Raw genomic sequence first — 26,836 nt, 5'->3', positions numbered from 1 at the left:
CTCTCCATTACTATCGTCACCTCGCAGACCGTATCCGTCATTCTTCCTGTACGCCTTGTATCCTCCAAACCTGAGAACTCAGACTTTAACAAGGACCCATTTGTTCAACTGTAATATTAATCCCTTGCCCTATGATATCTCTCATAGATATCAATCATTCAGACTGATTAGAACTTCCTTACGATAGTTTCCTACAAGAAGAAGAAAAGAAGAGTAGCCATGTTTAGTGAGTTCTGCATGGCACAGTGGGACAATGGTTTAACAAGGTTCTGTAACATTAGAGATTTCTAAGACTATTTACTTTGGTACATCGACCAGTGATCGGTTTTCTATAATATGTGAATTTTAGCAAGCGGTCTAGCCATTGGCCCAGTTTTTGAATAATGAGCTCCAAATATCTTCACAAAATTATTAAAAAGTGAAGAAATGGAGGGAACGTTGGCGAAGAATAATTGCTCCTAAACATCGTTCTACTTGGTAAAACTCTCTTTCTACATTCAATTTAGCCCCAGTTTCTAACCCATCTGATTGAATATCTTATCTTTCAGGTACTCTGAGATACCGAACAAGTTTTACAGCAATATTAAGAAGAGAGGAAAGTATTGTTCCATGAACTCGATTATTCTAATGATATACGAGGTTTCTACGATTCTAGTTGAGACTTCGCACCTTGGTTCTCGTGGGCGACGAAGTCGCAGAAACTCGATATCCGCGTCTTTTTCAACCTGTTTTCTTTCCAGGTAAAACGGGAGCAGAGCACAAGCGGTGCTCCCCGAGGTGCAACGACCTTCGCGGACCAAGAAGAACTAGGATAAACCAGTCTAGTCTCTCTGCGTGACACGACAAGAGACTCTTTGGTGGACGGTGGCGAAGTAAACTAATCCGTCCGCGTGTATCATGTTTTTGAGTCCCTTTAAACGATACTGATACCTCTATTGCCTTCGCGAGAAACGACGTTTCGCGGACGCGACGCACGCACTGGTGTCGATTTCGACGTTAGTCTCGCGACAGATGCTCTCAGAGGCTGCTGCCGCCTGGGCTACTCCTTACAAAGTTGTCATAGATCGGTATCGTTCCCCGAGTCCCGGAATACATTGTAATACCCCGGTGAAATTGGCTTCCCGATGGGAAACGCAGCTGGAAATAGAGCAGCCGATCTAGACAGATGCTGTTTCCCCGGGCCAGACGCAGGTGTTTCCACCAATGACCTCGTATTTCCATCAGTCATCATCTACGACCGTTGCCGAACGGTTTCCCTTATTAGCGAACTCCAAGCTAGAAAGAAAATTAGTAAAGAGTGATCATGCTTTATTGTCCCTATTGTATTGCACTAGACTACGGATCATATTCCCATCTTTATACTTAAGTTTAAATAAATGTTTCTTATAATAACTGCAAGGAAGATCCGAAGTCTAATTATATATTATTAAATACTAATTGTGTTATTTATTTATAGGTGAGAGTGAATTTTGAAAACTGTCGGCAGTCTACATATGGGAGAGATCACGAAGAGACATGGAAGAGAAGAATCATCCTCCTACAGAAGCAACGGTCTCTTTTTCTCACTACGTAGATCGGTTCGTCGCGTCATCCAGTATCGAATCGATCGGCAACGATCACGCGGCTCGATCGCGTCTTTCTCCTAGCTTCTATTCGCGTCCACGTTTCTTCATTTTAAGTCCCAGGCGTATCCTGTTTCGAAGCGAGACCCAGCTGACCGCAACCCGGCATCGTTTTCTCGTTTCGTCCGCTTGCGTTACGCACCGATCCGCGCGACCACGTCTACGGAAAAATCGGTTGATGTGCTCTCAATATGCTTCTAAAATTTCTGACCTGTGCTTGCCAGAAATGGCGAGTGCGCTGTCAGTAAGTAATAATTTTATTTTGTGATTGATTGGATTTTATAGAAGAGAATGAAATTGTTTAAAAATAAGGCCGGTTAATTATTTTTCCAACAGCACTGGTCTCTGTTGAACTCTCAGTTCTTTTTCTGTTCCAGTGAGTTATTCTTTACGTTACCAATTAATGGATAATCGACCTCCTTAAATAGTTTAATCATTAATGTTTATTTCAGGAGCAAGAGAGAATCAATCGTACAAATCCAGATACAAGAGAGAAAGAGAGAGAGAGAGAGCGCACGAATAGACGCGGACCGGTCCGCGTCGTGACGCCTAGCATCGCGTTCCTAGCATCGAAATCCCCGGCAGCCGAACCCCTCAAAACTACAGGATGAAAACCAATTTCTATGTAATTACATACAAATCAACTTATATACTCCATTAATTATCGATTTCCTTTACGCTTCACTATTGACAGGATGTATTTTTGCAGGAGTTCATCTCGTTGAAGAGAAGATTATCCTCATACGGAATATTACCTGTGTGTAACCATAAACAATTTCCCTGTAACACACATGGAGAAAGTGCTGCTAAAGAGTGCAACGAAGACAAAACACTGCACCGATCCTTCGTCATGAAATTTATCATCCAAATCATCACCAGCAGCAGCAATACAATCAGCATCATCACTGGATCTTCCTCCGAAAAGAGCGGCGCACACGACGTCGCGACGCGTCGATTCGGATTCGCGGCGCGGGCAAAACGCTCGTTCAAATCCCGGCGACGAACCGGAGGGGTGGGTTTGCCCTCGGCGTGCGATCCACTGACTATCTCGCGTTTATATTTCCGTTTTTAATTCGTAAACTTGTCCCCATTCTGCGTATACAAATTCGATCGTTCTAAACGTCGCGACCGGCGAGTCGAAGGACGGCGAGAGAGAATCGGTCTGCGCCTCGCATCGAATCGCATCGCATCGGTTTCCAACCGCATGGCACTTCGGACACGACTGATCGAGTGACCGAGGGGGTAGCATTGTAAGAATACCCCTCCAACGTGCGCTTGTATAGAATTACGTGTGTGCCCGCTCATCGCGCGCATAGAGCAGCACAACTCTCCGTCCCCCTTAGGTTCGCGCAAAAGGGAGAATCGAGGGGAGAGAAGAGTGGCTCTAACTTCGCCTCTTCCCCTCTCCTTTTGTCTTCCTGTCTCATTCCCTCTGTTCACTTTTCTCTCTCCATCTTCCCCCCATTTCTCATCGCCTCCCGTCCCCCTTCGTCTCTCCTTTCACCGGATCTCTACCCACCCCTAGCCTTCGTGTACCCCTACCCTTAGTCCTCTCGGTTCCCTGTTCCCCACAACGCGTCTCTGTAGCGTGCGTGAATCATGCATATCGATTTTCTTTCGTTTAGTACGCTGTTCGTTCGTTCGGCTCTCGCTCGTTCATTCTGCCCAGTGTAGTTGACGCCCGCTGCCGCTGTCCCCCCTCCCACAGAAAAGCCCGGGGGCCGGGCAAACGACGAACCCCTTTTTCAAAATGCGCACACTTGGTACCCGATCTCACAGATTGCCTAGTCCGAACTCGGACCCGTGTTTTACGTTAAGAAGGTTACTGTATCCGGCGTTAATTACCAGGCGACCCAGGACATTGGATACTGAATTAGGGAGTTCAGTTTCCTAATTTCGTGGTTCACGAAACTCTTCAAGTGGAACGTCTAAAAAACATAGTTTCAAAGTATTAATTAGCGGTATGGTTTGCATGTCTAGGGGAAATAAACTTTAAAGATAGCAAAGAGACGATTTAGAAATTCAAAAATCTTATGCGGGAGGGGGGCGGCAAATTATTATCAAATTAATACTGTTCAATCTAATCCAAAACGATCCTACTGAACTATTCGAAACTAGCTCCGATCGAAGATCTCTAAAATGCTTGAATCTGCTCTGGCGTCCCCCTTCCGAAGCCCTCAGAAATCCCCGCCCCCATCAAACCCTTACTTGTCGAGTTTGACGGCTTTTTGCTCCGGCAAAATATCTCCCTGTACGAGGCTCAGAACAGCGATGAGACGTGTGTGCTCTTGTACCCTCGCCCTCCGCTTCGCTCTGCCCCCCTCGCTTCTTTTTACTTAATGTCCCGTTCGTTCTCTCTGCCCCCCCCCCCCCCTAATCTTGCACCACTCTTCGACCAACCACGGTAATAAACCTCTTTTGTTTTTGTCCGCTCTGTTCGTGTCCCCATGTCCCCTCTTCCTTGTTGTCCTGTGCCCCACCCCCACTTTTCGTTGCTTTTTATCGGTGGCGCGCGCGGTGCGCCCAACCAATTCGGAGCAATTATCGTTTTTTTCTTTGCTTTTTTCTTTCTTTTTTAAACGTTTTACCGCTGTTAGCCATTGGTGTGCAGCAAGTCTTGCAGCCCGGGCCCCGGTCGGCATTAGTCCCCCTGAAGAACTCGAGGACTTCCGCTCTTGTTCGTGGCCAAATGTGTGTTCTTTATAATTCTTTCTTTTTCTCGCAGCAAGAGGAACTATTGTCGACTAATTGTGAAGAAGTGAATGGACAAAGGGGACGGACAGGGGGGGGGGGGATGAAAATTATAACGGGAATAGACAATAGATTTTATAAACAATTGCTTTAATAAGTAAACGTGATAGATATGGCGCTTCAACACGATAGAAATAACTTTATGTACAATCCGTACATTTACAACAATTTTACACTGTCCGTTAGAGACAAAGATAAATTAATTATATACGAGCTTGTGTGTTTATAGAGTAGCTAGACATACACACTCACGTACATATTTACATATTAACATATACATATTTATATTGAGATTCATACAATGCTACGAATAAATAAATAGTCGCCATGCGAGAATGGCACAAATGTATCCCGACGATGAATTAAGTATAGGATAAGTGTTGCCGCCTTCTAGCGCGTGTACATACAGCGAGGGATCATCCCAGAAGTCGAATGAACAAGTACATTAGTGAAATGCAAATGGAATGCTTAGTTCTTAAAAAAGTGTTCCCTACAAGATAATCGCGAAAGGTCGTTTATCACGTTGTCCTACGTAATATCGAAAGAAATTATTTGGCCACTGAATTTATAGCTTGGCAACCGAGCGAACCTGAAGTTTGTGAAGGAAGAGCTACCAAACATTGATGAATTTATAATGTACCAATAATTAATGAATCAGCTGCCGTGACCAATCGCGGACGCTTCCGAAAAAAACCGTTCAGTAGAATAAAGAAATCATTGACGCTAATTATACATCAATGTCCACTTCGGTATCATAGCTTGTGCACATATGCTATGGACCTCAACTCCGCTCGATAGCGCTATATTGCTTTCTTACTTATCATCGAATATACATATCTGCATGTAGAAATTATGGTAAAGTGTCGCCGCGAAAGTCTACAACTGTCATTTTGTTCCCAGTTAAGTTATCGTGTTCTTCTTTCTTCCATACATGCCGATGTGTCCAAGTTATCCATAGTGATGATAACTTTGACCATCGACAGAGAGAAAAAGAAAACACTGTATAGAGATATATTGTACAAAGTATTTTCTCCTATAAACACAATCCATTCCCCACTATTACTGGGGCTATGGCCTACGGTAGGCGGGACTTACTTCAGTCTAGCCAATGGCGAAACAGTGGGAACAAAATTGCGCCTCACTGTTCTGTATAATCACGTTGCCAGTCTGGAGCGATATACTTATAAGAAGGTAACAATATGTACTTTGACAAAGCTGCGTAATTTATAAATCTCGTAGACATAAATCAACCTGTTAACCGGGGAAGACGTATGAGTGTGTATGTTGCTAGTATCTTCGAATCTTGTTATTTATTATGTGATATTGAATTGCTTGATCGTTCACCCGGTTAACGGAGTAAACAGGTGCAACGTGTACGAGGTTTGTCTACCTTGAAATGGTTACGAGATTCTTTGATCGTAATAAGAGAAGATTCGTGAACACAATCTCTATCCGTAAGAATAGCTTATTCTCGACGTTAAGATTTCTTTGTGTGCACCCTGTTTTGCACCCTCGGCGAAACCGCGTATAGCTTCCGAAAAATATCTAGCAGATTATTTTCTGGAAATAGCGTTTCGACGATCCCCTCCAAAAGCACGTACAACAACCTTCGGTTCAGCACCGGTCGCTGGAACAATTCGAAAACCCTTAGAAGACCGCGCCTCGTAGTCTCGCTACCTATGATATGTTTCAGTTCATCGGATAAGCAAGACAGCAGAGCAATTTTCGCGGCTACCCTGGTTCTATCCTTAGTCTCTGAGTCGCGAGATGGTTTCTTCTCTGCCTTAACACCGTTGGGCCAGAAACTATTTCTACAACAATAATACAGTCATCAGACTGACTTCTAGAGTAGATAATTTAACGCGACTACTCTATGTACTTACTTGAATAACTTCAGGTACCCTGCGACTTTGGCTGGACTAGTTAACACGGAGACGTATTCCACTATTCGCCGGTTCACTATGTCTCCAAACATAGTGCGAATGATCTGCCTCAGCAAAGTGACGATCCGTCGTCTGAGCCATTGATTTCTCACCTTCAAATCGAAGATCTCGTCCATCAGTAGCAACATTATACGCAATGGAATATTGTCGTCGGTCTGGACAGCAAAATAGATGATTAACAGAGAAGTCTGCTTCCGAATAATCATCTGATATTTCCTGCCATACCTCAGCATCGAGAACAGAACCAACTTTGGTGCTCTCATAAAAACTGCTTGGCTTCTTCGGGTTGCCAAAGAATTTACTGATGTTGTCCATCACACCGTCTACTGTATTCAACATGTTATCCGGCATGGTCTTTACTGCTTGGGTTACGGTTTTCATGGACGTCTTCAGAGGGTTCATCAGACTGTCTATCTGCATTAAAGAAATTATTGAGGGTTCTGCTTCATCTTCTAAAAATCAATACCTACCGTTCGGGATATCTGACCCCCGGTCACTCCTTTATCGTAGTCTCCCTGTTCCAGAAAGTTCAACAACAGATTCTGAAGACCCATGTGGCCGTCGACTATCGCTGGTTTAGTCAACTGATGCAGCCAAGCGTTCAGCATCAGCATTCGTCTCTCAAGGACCGTCCTCTCCATATTGTGAAACGCTTTCTTCGCCGGGAAGGGTATCTTGGCTAGATCATAGTATTTCTCCTTGATCTTCTGATACAGGTCATGAAAATCTGAGTATCTTCTGTAGATGTGCCACTTTTCTTGGTACCCTGAGTCGTAGCTCTTGGTCACAGCCACTGCGTAGATGCCATAAGTTTTCCCACGATCGTTCACAATTCCAGTCTCTATGATCTTGGCAGTGATTTCGAATCGACCTTGCTGTAGCTTTTTGATCGCATTCCGATCGTAGGTGTTCTCATCGAGCTTAACAAATTGATCCGCATTCGACTCAATGAAGAAGGTAGACAGGTCCTTATCCTCGGATTTCGGGGCTCTGAGACCGCTAATTTCCGCATCAACTTCATCCATTGGTCTAGCGTCATTCGATTCCGCCATGCTGGCCAAACTAGTTGTCGAACCAGATTTACCGTCACTGAAGTCAGTCTTCGTCTCTTCAGACTTGTACATCTCCGACATCTCGTCCAAGGTCTCCAGTTCGTTGTTCGTGCTCGACAAACTGATACTGTCCAGAGACTTTGAGTCCTCCTCTGAGGTCGGATCCTTCAATAGATCCAGCTCAGCGAGTAGCTTAACGTACGCCATTGACCTTTTGAAACCTGGCAGAAATCGATCCTCGTTTCTTAGCTTTTCATAGCAGCAAAGTCTGAGTTCATCGAACCAGGTTTCCTTCACAAATTCGGTTCGAATTCTGTGCAACAGCATCTTTACCAACCCGTCTTCCAGCTGTAACTTAGGCGATGCTTTGTCGCTAAGGTATTGTTGATAGATCTTTATAGCAGCCTCCTTCAGGTTTTCCAAATCTATGTTCTTTCGCCTCGTCGCACCTGTATAACTAGAACCCGCCTGTTGAGCTGCGTGCAGCTTCTGCAACTCTATGTCGGATATCTGCTGCTCAGCGGACACCCTCCAGCCGTAAATGTTCAGATAAAAATACAAGTATGATTCTGCGTTTATGGAGGTCATGTAGTCGATGAAATAACTCAACGCAATGTTGTTCTTCAGTAATTCATCCAATGGTAGGTTCACCAGCTTCTGACCTGGCATTAGCAGCCTGTTCCACTCTGGTCTGGTACCGATCCCGTCACTTTCCGCTTCCAAACCTTCTTGCATCCCGATAATTCTCGTTTCTAACAGTTTCTTTACGTACAGTAAACTATTCAGTTGTTGCTTCACTGATAAATTATCCTCCCCGCCAGAGTCCTTTGATCGCAGATGAGCGATTTCTTTGCAGACTAGGTTCTTCGTAGCCGTTAGCTCATCCAGGCTATCGGTCACTCTGATCACCGTTAAAAACACATCGCTTGGTAATCCGGCCTCTTTAACGCACTGAAAACAATTACAACAAATATAAAACAAAACTCTGAAGACACCGTTATCTAGCTTCGGTGTATACGCACCAGCCATATACACGCCTGATTAATATAATCAGGGTCAGAAAATAAATCCAAGAGCGGTCTAATAATCACGTTTACCAACAACTCTCTTAATATAAACCTGACGGTGAGGCAATCAAAGTCGCCTTTTGGTAGTACCAAGTACAGAAGGATCTCAGATATCTCCCCCAGGAACTCCAACTCCTGGGTGATGTTAGTGCTCACAAGGTCCCTACAGATCAAGTTCTTCTCCATTTGTACTTCCAAGTCGAAGAAGATCTTTTCAAGAGATTCATCTTCTTTCTCCTCCTCAGTTTCTATCGGCTCTGTGAGGGACGATAAGTTTGGGATATAAAACTTAGATTGCGAATACCAGGACACGTCCGTCTCGCTTTTGTTCCTCCTATGGGTTGGTGTTCTCTTCGGAGTGCCGCCCGACGTGCTAGAGCTTGCACTACCTTTTTGTAGCTTCCTGGTTCGTACATGTTTCATCCTCGCCCTCGCCTGTCGGTACAACCTCACATGAGAGGCTGCGTCGTCGACGAGGCGAGTTGTTAAGTAAGGTATCCAGTCGACGCCTTTTACTCTGTATGCAAGCAAAAAGATTTTTAGAAGAACAAGTGGATACTCGCAGTTCAACATTGCCAGAGTTACACACCGATTGGCGATATTTATGGCAATCTTTTGAGCAGTGTCCCGGACAGAGCATATGAATTCCTCGTCGTCGGTGATTATGCTGTACCATGGTTTCACGTAATCTCTGATCACGAAATCTAATATTTCCTGTATAAAGGAAATTGCGAATCGCTAAGTTACTATGTCACAAATAGGATGCAATGCTAATGATATTGTTCGCAATCGGGTATGTACTTGCAGGGAGTCGTCGATGATACGGCTACCAGTGATTCTCTTATCTAATGTTAAGTTCAACTTGTCCTTTGATAATTCTAAGATATACTGCAACATATAACAATGATTAGATAAGGCATGACTTATCTATCGTGGGGGTATTTTTACCTGTCGAAGCTTTTCAGTCTTCTTGTTTAAATCTTCCCTTTCGGAGGCAATCACTTCATCAAGGTTGGGGCCATAGGTTCTATATACGCATGTGATGGTTCTGTAATAACAAGTGTGCGAACAAATGGTAATTACACAGCTTCTGATACAAAGATAACAGACTTGTTCATATCAGACATCATACCCTAAAATTAAGGCTAGCAGGCAAATGGACAGCTTAGCAATTATACCAATCCCAATCAGATATACAAGCAGAGCTGTAGCAACTCCTAGAAGTCCGTACAGTGGAACATTCATCTATAAAAAATTTAAAGCACTTTAAAATAAGAACAAAATAGAGACTAAATTAGAACAAAATAGAATGAATTGAATACTCCTTTGCCAAGGCACAACCGCGGAGGAATACGTTAATGAAAAATTCGTATACGAGGTGCCGTAACGATCACGGTAAATCGTGCGAATTTAGTAATCCATATTATTGTCAGACTGGAGTTTCAGAACGCACAGCAACGTATCACAGAATAAGAATACCGTTCGACGACTGTCACGCTGACGTACGGACCAAACACCGACGATGGCTCCAAAGTGTTTTGGCAAACATCTTTCGCAAGAGCAAAAAGAACGATAACTCGAGGTAGATGTGATAATTCGTGGTAATTGAACCGCATAATATTCACACGCAGAATAAGTGCGTGCTCAAATTAGAATTTTGCGCACAATTTATAGAACAGAAAGGGAAGTGTCAAAGTGCAATGCTGCGTACGTGTGCCGTCTGCTGCACAGACGTCAAAAATCGCATCTACACACCCACCTTTGAATTCTCGGACAAACAGCTGCGCATGTAGCTACACACATATTGCGAGTCTCGTGTACTACGGTTCGTCGACACGAGCTGGTCAGCTGAACGGCAACAGTTTATTTACATGTTTGCGGGGAATCATTAGTTCGTCGAATAGGTTTGGCGACATGTCTAGTTGATTCCGCGACTGGATGGTAGAGGCCGTCTCTCTCTCCTCGATTCGCAAAAATTATTTTAGCAATATCAGCAATTTAGCAGGCTGAAATTACTCTAGCGACAAGAACATAATTTTAGATAATTGTACCTGAACTTGTAAAATTTCTTGTGTGTCTTTAAATAAAATAACATTCCCTCTTTTCAAATGCGAATGATCTCTGCAGTTTTGCCAGTACGACAGATTGTTGTGCCATTCGATGCTGCGACGGAAACTCCAAACTGTTAGTCAAATACCGATCAAAAAGTCTACAATTTGTCGATAGATGGCGCAAGCAGCCAATTCTACCGACAGATCGGTAATTTGGCTAATAGTTTGGACATTTTGCCGCCGCCTAAATTGGGGCTATTCAGCTATTTACGATAAGCAGAAAATTCATGGCGGAATTTACACGATTTATTACGGGAAAAGCGGTACGAATCATTTGTTCGAAAATTCGATATTGGAACACAAAAGCGAAAATAATTTATAATTAACTAAACTAATGCAAAACCTGATCGAAAACTATCATTCCATGTTGCCAAAGATTCATTCTATTTTTATCAATTTTAAATATTTATAAGTCTTCACTACTTATTGAATTATCAACCACTTTTTCGGAGAATATTAAGACAGGCATATACATCGTGCTACGATTTGTGAATTCTATTTATATATACTTGTTTTAATAAATCTACTTAATTTAAATTGTAGGAAATTAAAACATCTTAAACAACGTATAATCAGATTCTTAAATTCTTAAACTTGTTCTTACACTTTCCACATATTTTCCGTCTTAAATATAATCTTAAAATATTCTACTATGAATATTCTTTCGACAATTTGATTTGTGCTTCATTTTACGATAACGCAACTTTGCAGTTTGATACACTCGCTTAAAATACATACAATACATTGTAAAAGCTTACTTTTAGCGACATACTCATTCGCAATACTTAAAATATTTAATAGAGGGAGAAAAAGAGGCGGAGAACAATACTGAGATTAAAGAAATTGACACAAGCCTAACGTGAGGATCACGATGCTGTTTATAGTTAACAAAAGGCAAAGATATCGACCGGTGACCGGCACTCTGAAGAGTCTGGCACACATTTTCAGCGACGATGTGTATAGAAGTAGAGTGTCTAGATCTTCACCCGGTGTACATTGATAGACGAAGGGGCGTATTCGCACTTCGTGTCCAATATTTTGGATTATCGAACAGGCAGTAGTCAAACGGGCCGCCTAAAAGAAAATACGCCAATTTATTAATTGACCATTAGTTTTCTAAATAAACCATTTACTCGTACCTGAATGAACGGAGCCAGCGATATTAAAATCCAAAGGAGAACATTGAGTATACTAATCCAAGTAACAGGATTATGTTGCGGATTGCTGTTATCGTATTGAAGCAACCATATTATTCCTGCTGCAGCCCACGATAAATTTACAACTGTATAAATGCATACGGCTGGGCCCAATTCATCGTTGAAATATTTTAAAAGTTTCTTGAACTCGCAAATTTCCTGTAAGAAAACTTCAATAAGTTTCTAAAATATTTAACACCTATGAATCAGCTGCAAATAGATGTTAATAATAATTGTAACGTACCCGCATCCAATCGATGGCGGGTAAAGTATGATGAAGCAGTTTGCCGCGAAGAAAATATAGATGCGCAATTAGAAGTTGTCCTTGTAAACAATAGCTAGTTATAATTGTTCCCTGGACCATATCGTGCCACAACGTGCACACGATTAAAAGTATTTTCAGCGTTATCTTTACTTGATACGGGCTATGAAGAATAATCAGCATGTACAAGGATGTCACATCTCAAAGTGTAAGAAAGCGCGAGTATTACCTGTGGTCCAGCCACTGAAACACAATGTTGCCCTGAGCCATCAAAATGTTCACTGTGATCAAAGCGGTAATTATCCAAACTACGCTTAGCGCTATGAACAACCATAATATTCGAACGAGTCTCCTTTGGTTTCCACGATTTACGGGATTCGAGGAGAGAAGAAACGCTCTCTCCATCAGATTTTGAAGTTGTTCGTTTTCTCGGATACGGAACAGATAGACAGTGTACAAGTAGGCTAACAAATGCAATACACTGGGAACGAAATAGCTGAACGTAATATTGCCGAAACAATGAATATTTTCTACTTGTTCTACGTCCGTGTCCGATGGTATCTCAAATTCTAACAGCGCAGTCTTATAACAAAATCCACGATCTCTTCTGCAAAAATATTTTATTAGCATAACGTTAACAAAATCCATGCGAGATTTACATTTTACCTGAAGCATGCCATGAACTGTAAGATATATCCAATGCACATGAATATCGTGACTTGGAAGGTGTGAAGGTTTACAAGAATGCAATAACGTGAGCAACGATCAGAATCATCGGTGCTCATGGGTCTTAAACCCATCACTCCCAATAATCTCAGATATGGTCTCAGTATCTTGTGCTTGCAATAATGAAGTACTGCCGATGTACTCAGCATCTCGAAATCTGGCATTTCGGTGATCTCTCCCATCTACAATTTATTCGAAGTTAGTCTCAACCTCTTAATTACATTTATTTATACCGAATATGTGTGTACGTTGCTTGAACCAGTGGGAATGTTATGTAAAAGATGTGATAACGAAATCAAAATGTAATTCACATATTTAAGAGCAGATTCCCAATTGTTTTTAACATTGTATACCCGTACACGTTGTCTTACTTCTGTGCTTTGCATTTGCAAGTCTGATAATCCAGATGGTGTAGATGCCTGGGTTATCTCTTCGTGATTCTGTTGAGGTGGATCCTTTCCATTTTTTGGCTCATTGTTCGAACCCTGCAAAAAGTAACACAACCTTTAACAATTAATTTTTCTTAGTTTATTCAGAGCTACTGCTCATTTTCGCTGTATCTCGAACAGTCAAAATTGTAAGAAGCATCGAAAACCAATAGAGATAATAAGCCATCGTGGGAACATCGCATTTTCAGAACAATTTCAATGGCACTGATGGACCTTTGGAATCAAAATAAACAGTGTCGGTCACTAATTACGATTATCAGCTTAAAACCCGTCTCGCTGTATTTGTATACGTCAATTAAATATTCGTAGCAAGAGAAATTTAGTAGTATTATCTAGGTTGAAAAAGGGTTCAATCGATGAACAATTAAAACATAATTAAACTCACCAATGTCATTTTTCCCGACAGCCGAGTACAATGCTTTTGAACTTGAAAAGAAAACATCGGCATCTTGTATGTGATTCACCCTAACGTATGAATTCAAATTATATCAGCCTTTTGAGATGACACTTCACCTCTGTCAAGATATACACATAAACTGCTCCGAAACGAATTATTGTATTTACGGTAGAAGTGACTTCTAATACGGGATATTGGGATAAACAGGAGAGGTCGTTGTTTCGTTTCATTTCCCATTGCTGCGAGTGGACGAAAAAAATTAAAATCGTTTGTAAAAATAACATTGTTTACTAGATAAAACGGAGAATAAAAAACAAAAATTTGTGTAATAATAATTATTAACGTCTCCTTTTCTTGTTTAGATTCCCAGCTGGTCTCAAAAGATGCCTGTGCCCTTTCTCGTGCCGTTTCACTTGTAGTTTTGCGCGTCCGGTTGGTTTTTTCTACGGAAAAATACATATTTGTACAGTGAAGATAAAATACACGCGATAAAGACATATAATCAAATAAACAATACCTTTTCTATACGGAAAGACATTTCTCTGTTACCACGAGAACCAGAAAATTTAACATCATGAAAATCTTGGCCTCTCAATCTGTCTCCCAGGGTAGCCCTACAAAAATATAAACATGAAAGACCCTCTCGTCTACTCTTGCTCTATTACAGTTAGGATAGACATACTTGTTTCCTCTCTTTGCGATCGGCTTGGCATCTTTAAACTCTACATGATCTTTAATTTCATAAAGTCGAGAATGATTCTCGGAACTTTCATCTTCCTTCCTCGCGTTTTCCTCACTTTCTTCATTTTGTCTTTCGTTTCTTCGTATCAATCGATAATTCTTTTTAACCTCATTTACCCATTGTCTCTCGTCTTCCGAGCTACTATCGTCGTGAATGAAACTTTCGTCTGAACTATGCTCCTCATCCTTGTCCGCGTTAAGTTCCATTTGTTGTCGCGATTCTTCCTCGGCCAATTGAGCCTTCAATTTCTTCGCTCTAGTCTTGTCAAGGCGAGAAATAACAGGATTCAGCAATGAATACTCTTCCGAGTTAGTATCCACTTGGAAGTCGGGATTGCTGAACAGTGCTTTGAAACGGTCGTCCTTCAAAATGTTGGAAGCGTTCTTTTTCTTCTTCTTTGCGTTCGCCTCGTCGTCCATTAGTTTCAGAGCAAGATCTTTGTTCACACTCGGCATTTTCTGAATCTACAAACAGATAACATTGGTAAATGTGGAACACGGTGGAATAATAGAACGTAGTACCTGTACTCTGCTGCCACAAGTCTCTTGCAGTTTCTGTTGAATTCTTCGCTTCTTGTATTCCTCGAACTCAAAAGGTTTCATTACGTCTCTGGCCTTCTTGTACAGTCGAATATCGATAAAGTAGCCGTGCATGTAGGCCCGGAGCAAATTGGTACCCTTCAAGTGCAACAATCCCAGCTCGTCCAGTTCTTTTTCGGTAACGAATTTGTAGTCATCGTAAATAGTCTCGTAATTCAATTCTTCCATCTCCTCTGTCAGATTATCCAAGAAGCTACACCAGTAAGGAGCTGGTCCAAGAGATGGAATATAATATGTCTGCATTTTTGGATCTTCATTAGCAAGCAGTAACATCCCAGTTTTCGGTACCACGCACATATCGTTGAAATCGTGTTTCCCCTCGATCGATGTATACAATTTACCCTAAGTATGGAGAAATTCTAGTTTTAATTTCTTCCTTCCATTCTATTTTTAAGTTCAATTTACTTACGTTATTCTTCTCCCATATTTTCACGATCGAACTGTCCATAGAATAAACTATATCCATTGTCTGATGAAATTCTATGTTCTTTATTGGTAAACCATACATGTGATCCTTGGTTAAAAACGGCCTATTCGAACGGACATCGTACAATAATACCTGCCCAGAGGAAGTGCCTACACCTAATGTTAACCCACCTTGAAACTTTAAACTGGTAATTGCAGGTACTGTCTGCAAACTATAAACAGAACAAAATATTTTACTTATAGCCAAATTTGATGGCCAATCATAAACTAGTCTACCTGTTGTCCTGTTCGAGGCAGTACAGAGCACAATCTAAGGAAGCCACTTTGCGTTTTGTTCTTGGATCCCATGCCTCAATCAGTCCTTCTTGAGTTCCAACAACAATAAGTTGATGTACGGGATTTATTTCACATTTATTTATGGAAGGTGAACTTGTGGAGAAGGATTGCAGAAACTGTCCTCTCTCTAGATTTATTCGAAAAATGTCTGAGCTGCAACAAAATGTACATTACTAAGATGAATATTCACAGAACAAAAATAAAACAAAACACAGACCTGTCTCCAACCACAAAAAGATCACACAGAGGATAATGGTACTTCATATCTCTTCCAAACCTTGGTATCCTCAGCCTGTAATACTTGCCATGTGCAACGTGGAATTCTATAGTCCGATCACAGTGCAGAAACACCATCTGAAATGTACAACGTGGAGTTGTAAGGGTCGCTATAGCTGTAGAAATTCAAATATATGACAAAGCAAACACAAATACCTTGCTATAATCGTCCGATAGTATATCAAAAGCTACGACCTCCGAGTCAAAACATCTTTCGAATTTTAAAGATAAATTTTGAACGTCAAAGCATTTCACGCGTGGTTTATATATTCCTGTTGCCAAAATGTATTGTCCATCTTTCGAAACGTTAATGCACGAGCTGACTCCGGGCATATCGAAGTCCTGGATAAGTTCGATGCGTCGTCGTATATCTGGCGAAATATTGCTATTGAAAGCATTTGTAAATCAGGTGGGCAGATGCGTTGTCCAACAAGAGTACTTACCGACATTTTTCTTTAACAGTTTTCGCCTTTTCCGTTCGGACAACCACTGGTCAGAGAAATAAAAATCGACAAGTATTAGAAAAAGTATTCTTCTGAAAAATCGAAGCTATAATAATAATAATGGAAAAGGTTTACCTCCGGAAGAGACTTTCCAGCGCTCAAGTTATAAATCTTCACATTGTTTGGACAGGAGACCTGCATCGTGATCAAAAATGTAATTTTTAGTCGGGATCACTTTAAAGCGACTATTAACAACAGAGCACGTGGAACATTATCATAATAAGAAACAATTGACATGCGTTACGTCTTGCGTGTGTTTCTATCGCACACGTTAGAGAATTTTTGTCCCTATCGCGTCGCCGTAGATAAATTGGTAAGCACGAAAATCACTAGAGAAAATGTTGAAAAACTAATTCGATGAAAATTCTAACGCTTTTCCGTAATTCGTGCCTCGCAGCTGGAAATGTATGTAGTCAATTATAAATAAATGTAGGATCATTATTCAGGCAAAAATATGCGCAAATATACAAATGTAGTACATATTGGGCGATGATGTAGCATTTTTAAAGTTAACCGAATGGAACAATAAAGAATATTCGGTTCCGCTAGAATGACAATAATGCAAATAAAAAAATAAAAGTGAAACAACGAAAAAAATCGTGACTGAATTGCATTTCTACATTCTATTCTATTGTGCATATGTAAATGTAAAGAAGAAATCTTGCGGAAAGGAAACTCTGATGTTTTTTCCGAGAGTCAATTTTTAATGCGACAGTAAGGCCATCTTAAATATTCCCCTAGAATTTTGCGAACCTACTACGCATACGCGTACAAGTTGTATACTACGAACGTAGCTTCATAGTTACTTGCGCGATCTGTTATAAATTCCGTAAACGTCTTAATGTCTTCATAAAATAGGTATGATATTTATTTCTAAACGTACAAGAACGTAAGCGATGCGAATGGAATAATATTTCGCGCATACATTATCGAGCGTCGCCGTCTACCACGCTACGTTTCAAACATTGCCGCACTTTTCGATGTTTCCAATTTTTATCATATAGTTACTTCGTCTTTCCTTCGCCAGATGGCCAGTGCTGGGGACAAACAATTGTTGTCCTTCGACGGAAGCTTCGTTGTTGAAAATGTAATATTTCGGGACAACGAGAATCAGAGAGTTTGCTGCGACAATTCTGTTTTCGTTTTCGGCATACGTGTAGCCGGTGCAATGCGAAATCGGAGGATGGAAAGAAAATATTGCAGAGGTTGGCAGTACTGATTGGTAGCCAATTACGAAGCGCTGGTATCGAAAGTGGGGGGACGCGATTGCTGGCAGAGGCACAGGCATGGGATACCGGGGTTTTCAGGGGAGTAGAGGGGTCAGAGAGAGAGCGAAACTTAGGACGCAGAGGGGCAGAGAGGGGCTGCGAATAACCACGAAGGGATAAGGAGGGGTAAAAGAGAAGTGTGACCGGCGTTGAACGCATATAGGTAGTCGTGAGAGGAGTCAGTCGGTGACGGGTTGTGTCTCTAGTGCTGTAGTGAACAGTTGAGTCGAATCGCTTGTGTTCAAAAATGAGCTGGCAGGATTACGTTGACAAGCAGCTGCTCGCGTCTAGGTGTGTTACCCAAGCTGCAATCGCGGGACACGATGGCAATCTTTGGGCGAAGTCCGAAGGTTTCGAAGTGAGTAACCGCTCTCTCTGGACCCGCTAACGCTTCGGAGGCTTATTGCGGCCTATCGCGATTATTATTGCTATTATCGCGTTGCCGTCATCGTCGTCATCGTAGTTATCGCAATTGTGGTGGTGGTGATGGTGGATGGTGGTGGTCGTCGTGGTTATCGCCGTATCCAGGAATAAAAGGAACACAGTAGCAAGTCGGAATAATCGTAGAGGAAAAGTCTAAACGCATCCTAGTCATTTCAAGTCTCTCTCGCCTCCTCTGGCCGTCCCTGGTTCTTTGTTGTTCGCTGTGGGCCGGCGAACACCACCGTGAAACATTTCTTTTCGTCGGGAATATACATGTGCACACACGCATTTCCATGAAACATACATATACAAGCCGTGTACGGACACGTACATAGACACGGATCCGTGGACGCGCGTGTGTGGCAGATATCCGTACACCGAAAAATATCGGTTGATATTTCGAATCTCGTTCGAGTGTAGGCGAAAAGAGAGTCGGTCCGTGTAATCGGAACGCGTGGAACGAAAATGCAGTTGCGGATTAGCGGGGATCGAAATGGTTTTTTGCACGGAGCCACGAAAGGACGAGCACGGCCTGTTAAATCGTGAAAAAAAAATGGTGCCACGTAGCCATACGCGCGTCCAGAATTTCCCGAAACACCGATAAATCGTCGAATTCGCGGCGAGAACGGTTACAGAGATCGGAAAGCACCCGGAAAGTTCCGCGTGTTGAACCTGAACCGGCGCACGATTCCGCCTCGTGCTGCCCTAAGCCGGCTAGTCACGTAAATGCGAGGTATCGGAAAGGCTAAACGGGCAGATATATTTTTGACTCGACACCGGCACCGTGCCGACCGGTCACGACGGCTTTTCTCGATCGAAAATTCTTCGGCAAAATTCTCGGACGAAATTCTCCTCGCCGCCCAGATGTGTTCGCTAGGAGAGGAGCAGCAGGCCAGACCGGACTGGACCGGACCGGACCGGACCAGCTCTCTCGTAGAAATTCTGCTGGTTCGATCGCGAAAACTTTTCGGCCGGTCCCATTGTGCTCCTCCCTCGAAAATCCACAGAACCGAGTCATTTTTCCGCGAGCAGAACCGTCCAAGGGGCGAAATTGGGTGTGGCAATACCGACCGCAGAAAATTTTGTCTAGTCGAAGTTGAACGGTTTTGGACAAAGTTTAACATGGCTGCCTGCCGGGCACGTTGTCGCTCGTATTGCTTGTGCTGCAGGAAATGGTGGCTCTTCTCGTCTTTTCTGTCGCGTTTGTACAATTTACCGACGCGTTTCACGAAACTCTCTCTTTCTGTACGGGACTATATCGTATTTGTAAATCCGTTTGTCACAATATCGCCGAGTTTCGCCCGTGAACGATGACTCATTTCTTCGGCAGACCGTTTTCCGTTATCGAAAGGGACGCGCAAAGACGCCTACGTACGCGCGTACGTAGCTACGGCAGCAGGACGTGCGTTTTTCGATCGTCAGGTTCGATTCTTTCTGCGAGAAAGCTTGTTGAACCACGACATATACGGGGCACAGGAAAAAATACTGCATATGCATGCATGCTGTGTTGCCGATAACGTGGACTAGCTTTTTGGAACCGGACGATCCCCGGTGGGGCTTTTCGGCCGAGATAATACGTCAATCGCCTTTTTGTTTCATCACTTGGTTTTCGCCGATCGGTGTACGGCCAATGTCGTTTAAAATTGCAAAACCGACAGTTCCAGAAAGGTTCGACGCGATCGACGCGCCATCCGTGCGCAACGCCGCAAGCTTTCGCAAAACGTGTCCTGCCGAGTCGGTACATACCTGGGGGTCGGTAAAAATGTCTGAAAACCAGCGATCGAACACGTCTACCGATTACAAAAAGAAAGACGGGATTATGGTTAAATTAATTACAAATTAATAACACGAAAATTGCTGCGCATGGATTTCCTTAAAAAAAAGAAAAAGAACATGGCGATTCTGTCGGAGATCTTATTGGGATCGCTTTGACTATTCTCGGGGATCTATGGAAACGTGTTCCGCCTAGAAATAACGAATCGAATTAATCGAAAAAGCTCGCGAATTTGTCGGTGACGGAGAGTCCCGTGTCTCGCGAACGCTTTCCTTTCTGTTCGCGAATGCCAAAATGGCGAAGCCGGCCGGCTGGCCGTCACGGCCCTCCCATCTGTTTCTCGCTACAATGCCGGCCGACGGGCCGGCCGTGGCAGCCTCGTGCGAGAAAATCGGGAGCAAGGGTTAGAGACGCGTTATACGCGGTTCGTTCGGATCGGTTCTGTCCGAGTTGGAGCTCGATATTCCGTGCACCGTGCGCAGAATAGGCGAAGAGGGGCTCGCAAACGATTAGCTGCCGCGGCAGAGGCCGGCTGATTCATCGTCGCGTTCGTCGTTGGCTAGTCAGGGCCGTTTTCAAAGTGGACTTCTCTATCACGGCTCTCGCCGTATACTTGAAATTAGTGAGTCAGGGCTTCTGGCTCTCGGCCTTCGGCAAACCGAAATTGGCGTTTCCCAGTAATATCGCTCGGTTTTCAACCGCGTAAACGTATCCGTCTCGCTCGCGCGGTGTACAAAATTGGTCGGAATTCCAACCGCGCGAGGCAACACTCCCGGTCTTTTTTTGTTTGTCCTTGGTGCGACCGGCGCCCCCTCCCCCGGTTCTTGCGCCCCGCAGCCGGTTGTGCACACCGGCGCAAAGAGGGTCGCGGTCCTCCTAGGCGCGACTCTCACGCGAAAACGCGAGATTCTTGGAAACTTTTCTCTATCGGATTTCACGGAATGTCCGACCGCGCGGTCTGTTTGTCGAAAGGCGACACCTATCGCGCCGCGAGTCCCAATCAACAGGACTCGGGTGTTCTCTTTCGAAAAACAGAGTATCGCGTAGCCTTCGGGTCGCCGGCCGATTCCGGTCGGGCTTTCTTTCACAGGATAGGAGAATTAGAGCGCTTTTCCGACGAGCTACCGCGGCGAATGAAAGGTTGCTTGTTAGCGATTTTGTCGCGAGATATTTCTCCGAAGCTTGCCGCGCAGCCTTTACCGTGACGATACTGAACATGGTAAAACGCTTTTTGCGCGCGATGTGTCCGCAGGTGAGTAAAGAGGAGCTGGCGAAATTGGTCCAGGGATTCGTCGAGCAGGACATTCTGACGTCGTCGGGCGTTACCTTGGCCGGCAACAGGTACATTTATCTGTCCGGCACGGAGCGGGTGATAAGGGCAAAACTCGGCAAGGTCGGCGTCCACTGCATGAAGACGTCGCAAGCCGTGGTCGTCTCCCTTTACGAAGACCCCATACAGCCACAGCAAGCCGCGTCGGTCGTCGAAAAGCTCGGCGACTACCTCATGGCCTGCGGCTATTAGGTTGGTATATCATCGACGGCGAATGCGATTTCGAACGCGAACGCGATTCCATTGCACCGTCCACGATAACGAAAACGATACGGAAGAGACCGTTTTCCTTTCTTTCTCTGTCCCATCCGGGCAGCGATCGAAGCTGCCAGAGTCGCAGAGCATCGCGCGTATTCTTTATCGCTGTCGAGTGCCGCGTGAATCATTCACGCTACTAATATCGGTTGCTCCTTGCTCGGTATCATCGCGCCGATGACTAATCTCCTGCCGCACGGCAGCGAAACCGAATTACCGGTAACCCGACGCGCGTCAATCTTTATACGCCGACCGTTTAACCTTTAACTTGTACTACGATTTTCATTGAAATAACTGCCGCGCCGGGATCAGAGCGTAGATCCCGAATGCTAGATGTAACAAAATCTGTTTGACACGGTACTATTTTTAGCTATATTCGTGGCTATATTTGTGAGCTATGTTAACAATTTATCGACCGGTCATCCGATCGTAAAATTTTTCGTTTCTGTTTTGATTTGATCTATCTTATTAATCGCGAAAGATATTTAATATTTAAAAGTTTATATAATAATATTGAATCTTCTAGTATAATCTAACACGTTTATCTCAATAATAGATAACAAATTAATGGTTACTATGACAACCGATTCACAGGCTACCGATCGGGGGAAAAAAGCCGATTTATAGACTACCGGTCGATAAAGTGGTAAGTGGACTCCCTTGTAGGAAATCGAGTCAATTTCTTGGTCCAAGTGCACTGCTTTGCGACAAAAGCTGCGCACAAATAAGTTACCTAAATGAATTTAGTCTGGTAGTCGGTACCAAGTAACACGAGTTGGTTACATTTATGATTCGGTAGGTTCAAACTCGCAATTTTGCTCGTAACGTAAAACTGGAACTATAAAATTCAATCGGTTTCTGTACCATAGCACTCTTTTCAACACTTTGTCTGGCACCGGAACGATCTCGGGATCTTTGTAGTATTGTATTTTGTTTAATGAAGCTAAAAGATTGGAAAGATGTAATACATAGGGCAAACGTGAATTTTCACCGAATACGGGGTGGCGCGGCAGTCGAAGCGTTAAATGAAAAGTTGTGAAATCCGTGTGCACGAAACAGTGAACACGCGGAGGATGAATCTAGAGGAGAAGTAAATAGAAATTGGGGTCACCGGTGACCCCGGTGTACCGGTTAAGGGTTAAACTCGAGGCCGCTTGAGAGAGGACTGTGTGGTGATGTACGTCGCCTGTCGGGGCGCTTTCTGTTTCAGTAACCTCTGGGACCCAACACACAAAATATCTAATATTAATATTAAACGATACGATCGATTATTTTACTGAACAGCGAATGGAATGCGTCATGCCGCACGAGTCGCGCCGGAACTGCCGCAAGCTTGCCGCGCAACACTCCGTGAGAAGCAACAGCAACAACAACAGCAACAACCACCCTCGACAAACTGCAGAACAGCAATAAAAACCCAAGCCAGGCCATCGGCTACGGTTTCTACAAGATGATAGCTTGAGTCGTCGTTCTCTCTTTTCCGATTCGACGCGATTACTCAGGAAGAAAAACGCGTGCAAGATCCACGACACGATTCGGATCGGCGGTGTGTGTGTCCACACAACTTGTCGCGCGACCCTGCGACCATGATCGTCTCGCGACCCCGCGACCACGATCGTCGCCGCCTCGTTCTCCTTTCCTCCGTTTCCCGTTCCGCCTGGCGACGGGTGGATCCCGGCGGCCGCCGAGTGCCGCTTTCTCCGGGCAAGAGTCGGCGAAGGAAAGCGAAAGCGGCAGATGAGAACGAGCAGAGCCGGAGGATAAAAAAAAAAGGAGACCGAAAGGAAAAGGATTGCCGGCCGATAACGGGAACGGAGGAAACCAAATCGCGATCGAGCGCGGTCACGCGCGCCCGCACAAAATACACGCGAGAGACAAACCGAAACGACACGCGTAATAACACATACACACACACACACACACAAACACACACATAACATGCGTACGTACAAGCGTGCGCACACACATATAGGGGCGGAGACACGATCTACATAGGCACGTACGAGAGAGCGAGACAGGTACACACCGACCCACGCACGCACACACGCACACGCGCGCGACATTGAAGGCGAGAGGAGAAGGCTGTACGCGGTGTAACGAGGCAGAGAAACGGTAGCGTCGTTGTTTTTCTATGTTCTTTTTCTTGTCTTTTTACACGGGCGAACGTTCGGGCTCGTCGACCGACACGCGTACGAAACAAAAAAAAACGAGGATCACACACGCAAGCAAGCATGCATTAAACATAAGACATAACAATAATAAGTAATAAACTATTGCGTTAGGTTTACAGTTTTCTTTTTTTTTGTAGCGAACGGATGGATGCGACAGAGAGAGAGAGAGAGAGAGACCGAGAGAGAGAGAGAGAGAAAGCGAGAGAGATAGAGAGTGAATGGGTGCAAGGAAGAGTGAGAGCAGAGCCAATCGAGGGAGAGGGAGAGAGAGTCAGGGTTCGATAAAGGGCGCAAGCGTAGAGAAAGTATACGTGTGTTTGAGAGCGCGATTGCGGGGGAGGCAGAAGATCGAGAGAAAATCGCGAGAAGATTCTACAGAGGCGTTCTAAGAACCGTGAGAGAGAGAGATGGGGAGAATGAGAAAGTCAGAAGAGGAGAGGGGGATGCAAGAGAGGGAGAGAGAGAGAGAGAGGAGTCGGTGATGTTTGGAGAAGTGTGCGAGAGTGCGCGGTAGAGATACACTAAACGCCGACGACATAGAGGCACGACGATTAACGAGGCAGGCGAGCGTGCGGCAGCGGGTGAAACGGCACGGATTGGCCGCAGTCCTGGCCGCCTCCCCCCGAACCCCCAACCCCCAAAATCGATACGGTCCTTTTAGCTATTTACTGTCTTTATTACTGCTATATGTAAGAGGAATAAAAAAACGGCGAACAATGTGTCATAATTGCTGAGACTTTATCGATAAAATAGGGAAAGATGAAGAAGAAGATGAAGGAGAAGAAAGCGGGAAGGGCGTGATAATAGGAACGATGAAAGAGAGAGAGAGAGAGAGTCGAGAATGCTATGCATATACGTATATGTCGAATATACGATACACATGTGCGTTCGTGTATACTTGAATGATCCGCGCGTGCGTGTGCGTGCGTGTGCACACGCCGGTAACATGTATGTAGCCGCGTTCTAAAACGAAATGAGTATAGTGTGGTTGGATATGAATCGCGCAAAGCGTTTTCGCAAACGCTTTATACCATGGTTTCATCTTTTGGGACGCGCGATCCCAACGCCATCCGATTGCGCGGCGATCGATTCGAAATTCTACGGGAAGTAAGAAACGATGGGAGAGAGTTCAGATTCGGAGCGAACTCGTGCAGCTTCGATCATCTCTATACGCAACATCGAGAGAGACACGTTTCACGGTTGCACGCGCACGATGCAACACGCGCGGCCAGCGCGTATACACGCACACACGTTCTCATACACACGCATACATACATACTCGCATTCAACACACTCTGCATACGTACATAGGAATACAGAGAGAGAGAGAGAGACACGTATAGGAATACGGAGAGGCACGGACAGGAATACGGAGGAGACACGTGCCGACACGCATACACACACACACACACACACACGCATAGAGACAAGACCAGATACACGCAGAACACGACACGATCCCGCTACCACTTATTATTACTGTAATACTACTGCTACTACTATTACTATAACTGGTTGGCCGGCGATTCGTCTGACGACGGCCAGCAAACCTAAACTACTATGTAACGATTTTTATGGATAAAAGAAAGGAATAAACATTGACATAATAATTGTAATCGAAGGTGACTAATCATCGCACGCGTCATCATTCTCGCTTTTTAGGTGTCTACTTACTCCGTCATACGAGAGCGTCGTCGTAACCGTTTCCCATGCTCGTCGCGTGCTTTTTTTCTTCGGAACAACGATCTCCCACGCCGCCTGTTCCCCCGCTGTTTCGCCGAGACCCGTCTCTGCTAGGTGTGCGAAAACGAAAAATTTATATCGCGCGCGCCCGACTTCTCCGCACGTCGGCGCCGACTCGAACGTGTCCCTAATCCGAACCAGATTTCGGGGAGAAACGAGAACTCACGACTTTGTATATTTTCGCACGCCTAACGTCCGGACGACCCTGAAAACAAGGGACAAAGGAGATCCCGGGCGGATAATTTTAGGAAACCGTCGAATTTCCATGCTCCGCTTCCCTCTGTCCTCTGCGTCGCGCAGAACCCTCAAAGTGTTTGCTCGAGACAGCGACTAGATAGATATCTCTCCCGCAGAGAACAACCGCGGTGGAGCAGGAACCGGCCTGATCGTTAAACGATCATTAAAGTTGCACGGCACGGTTAAGGGTTGCGGTGGCAATCGATGGGTACGGCGCGAGGTTGCGAGGAAACACTTGTCCGAGGGGTTGCGGACAGGGCGGAAAGCGAACTGCGGCGGCAAATCAAAAGGAGCGAGTGAATGCGACAGAGAACGAGAATATGCCAAGTGAGAAAGAACGAAAGAAAAGGAATAAGCGAGTGACAGAACAGATGCGGCCAGGGGGGGGGGGTTGGGGCTAGGGGGTGGACAGCATATTTTGTGTCGGTTGAAATCATTCGATGTAACATTGTAAGTGATCGTGAACGGAAGAAGAATTTCATTTCGAAGCTAATCTTTTGCATACGTCGACGGAATAAAAGGCTCGCGAGAACCGTAAACCGAGCAGTAATAATGTTTAAGAGAATAATAAATTTGTATAAAGCGGTGCAACCACGGTCTTTTGCTTTCGGCGGTTCCCGATGAATACCAACCGGAAGTCGCGGTCGCGCACGATAACCGACCGCCGACTTCCGTTTCCAAACGCGACTGCATACTTGATCGTTTTAATTTTGTCGACGACTCTCTCAATCGCTCAGGTTCCAGGAACTATTTTAGGCAGTTCGACGGGGCCTGGGCCGAGAGGGGCCCCGTTGTGTGTGTGTGCTCCAGGTGAGGGAGCGAGCTGCTACGGGGAAACAAGGACGAGGTGACTTACCTTTGGCGGGATCGGCTGCTCTGGTACGCAAAATCAATTTTTCATTGTCGTTTATTGTTAGAGTAAAACGTGAAATAAAGTTTTTTACAAAATTATCGAGAAGATTTACATAAAAATCGGTGTGTTGTCTCACTTACACGCGCCGAGCTCGCTCTAAGAAACGTTACTCCTAAGGATAGCGAATGAAATGTTCGTCCGCGGGACTCTGTCTCTCTCTCTCTCTCTCTCTCTCACTCTCGATTGTCTCCGAAGCACTTCCGGTAGCCGTTCGAGAGGCGATTGTCGCCGACGCCCCCGCAGGAATAGAAATGATCGACGCGT

General features: G+C 44.4%; 4 protein-coding genes and 1 long non-coding RNA gene across 7 annotated transcripts; 2 read left to right on the top strand and 3 right to left on the bottom strand.

Annotated features, from left to right (window-relative positions):
• The first annotated feature begins 95 nt into the window (after window positions 1-95).
• LOC144472448 (uncharacterized) lies at window positions 96-4,243 on the top strand. The gene is made up of 3 exons (XR_013494422.1): window positions 96-477; window positions 549-2,247; window positions 2,332-4,243. It is a non-coding gene; the product is annotated as an uncharacterized LOC144472448 (long non-coding RNA).
• A 216-nt stretch (window positions 4,244-4,459) lies between these two features.
• On the bottom strand, window positions 4,460-10,595 carry LOC144472447 (sorting nexin-13). 3 transcript variants are annotated; one of them, XM_078185553.1, is made up of 11 exons: window positions 10,487-10,595; window positions 10,195-10,396; window positions 9,568-9,680; window positions 9,384-9,483; window positions 9,237-9,323; window positions 9,025-9,149; window positions 8,391-8,952; window positions 6,787-8,319; window positions 6,542-6,730; window positions 6,257-6,471; window positions 4,460-6,184 (listed from the first exon to the last, which is right to left on the bottom strand). In XM_078185553.1, the coding sequence occupies exons 2-11, from the start codon at window positions 10,222-10,224 to the stop codon at window positions 5,851-5,853; spliced, it is 3,288 nt and encodes a 1,095-aa protein (XP_078041679.1). In that variant the 5' UTR covers window positions 10,225-10,396; window positions 10,487-10,595; the 3' UTR covers window positions 4,460-5,850. The 3 variants fall into 3 exon arrangements, with proteins under 3 accessions (XP_078041679.1, XP_078041678.1, XP_078041680.1); XM_078185552.1 differs by having other exon boundaries at window positions 10,195-10,579; XM_078185554.1 differs by lacking the exons at window positions 10,195-10,396; window positions 10,487-10,595 and adding an exon at window positions 9,915-10,108.
• Window positions 10,596-11,123: 528 nt separating this feature from the next.
• LOC144472977 (uncharacterized) lies at window positions 11,124-13,712 on the bottom strand. Its single transcript, XM_078186473.1, has 7 exons — window positions 13,565-13,712; window positions 13,102-13,215; window positions 12,671-12,912; window positions 12,234-12,611; window positions 11,987-12,167; window positions 11,686-11,901; window positions 11,124-11,620 (listed from the first exon to the last, which is right to left on the bottom strand). Exons 1-7 carry the CDS (start codon window positions 13,625-13,627, stop codon window positions 11,381-11,383), a joined length of 1,434 nt encoding a protein of 477 aa, XP_078042599.1. The 5' UTR covers window positions 13,628-13,712; the 3' UTR covers window positions 11,124-11,380.
• Window positions 13,713-13,844: 132 nt separating this feature from the next.
• Window positions 13,845-17,075, bottom strand: L(2)34fd (nucleolar protein 10 lethal (2) 34Fd). Its single transcript, XM_078186472.1, has 10 exons — window positions 16,534-17,075; window positions 16,399-16,444; window positions 16,112-16,326; window positions 15,897-16,033; window positions 15,620-15,832; window positions 15,327-15,555; window positions 14,840-15,259; window positions 14,259-14,782; window positions 14,094-14,190; window positions 13,845-14,019 (listed from the first exon to the last, which is right to left on the bottom strand). Exons 1-10 carry the CDS (start codon window positions 16,597-16,599, stop codon window positions 13,915-13,917), a joined length of 2,052 nt encoding a protein of 683 aa, XP_078042598.1. The 5' UTR covers window positions 16,600-17,075; the 3' UTR covers window positions 13,845-13,914.
• Window positions 17,076-17,850: 775 nt separating this feature from the next.
• Window positions 17,851-26,250, top strand: Chic (profilin chickadee). The gene is made up of 3 exons (XM_078187076.1): window positions 17,851-18,084; window positions 21,176-21,445; window positions 22,719-26,250. The coding sequence occupies exons 1-2, from the start codon at window positions 17,974-17,976 to the stop codon at window positions 21,443-21,445; spliced, it is 381 nt and encodes a 126-aa protein (XP_078043202.1). The 5' UTR covers window positions 17,851-17,973; the 3' UTR covers window positions 22,719-26,250.
• The last annotated feature ends 586 nt before the right edge of the window (window positions 26,251-26,836 follow it).

This window comes from Augochlora pura, chromosome 7 (genome assembly GCF_028453695.1).
Source record: "Augochlora pura isolate Apur16 chromosome 7, APUR_v2.2.1, whole genome shotgun sequence".
NCBI lineage: Eukaryota > Metazoa > Arthropoda > Insecta > Hymenoptera > Halictidae > Augochlora > Augochlora pura.
Note: the sequence above shows the minus strand (reverse complement) of the source record. Positions and strands in the feature narration are given on the sequence as shown.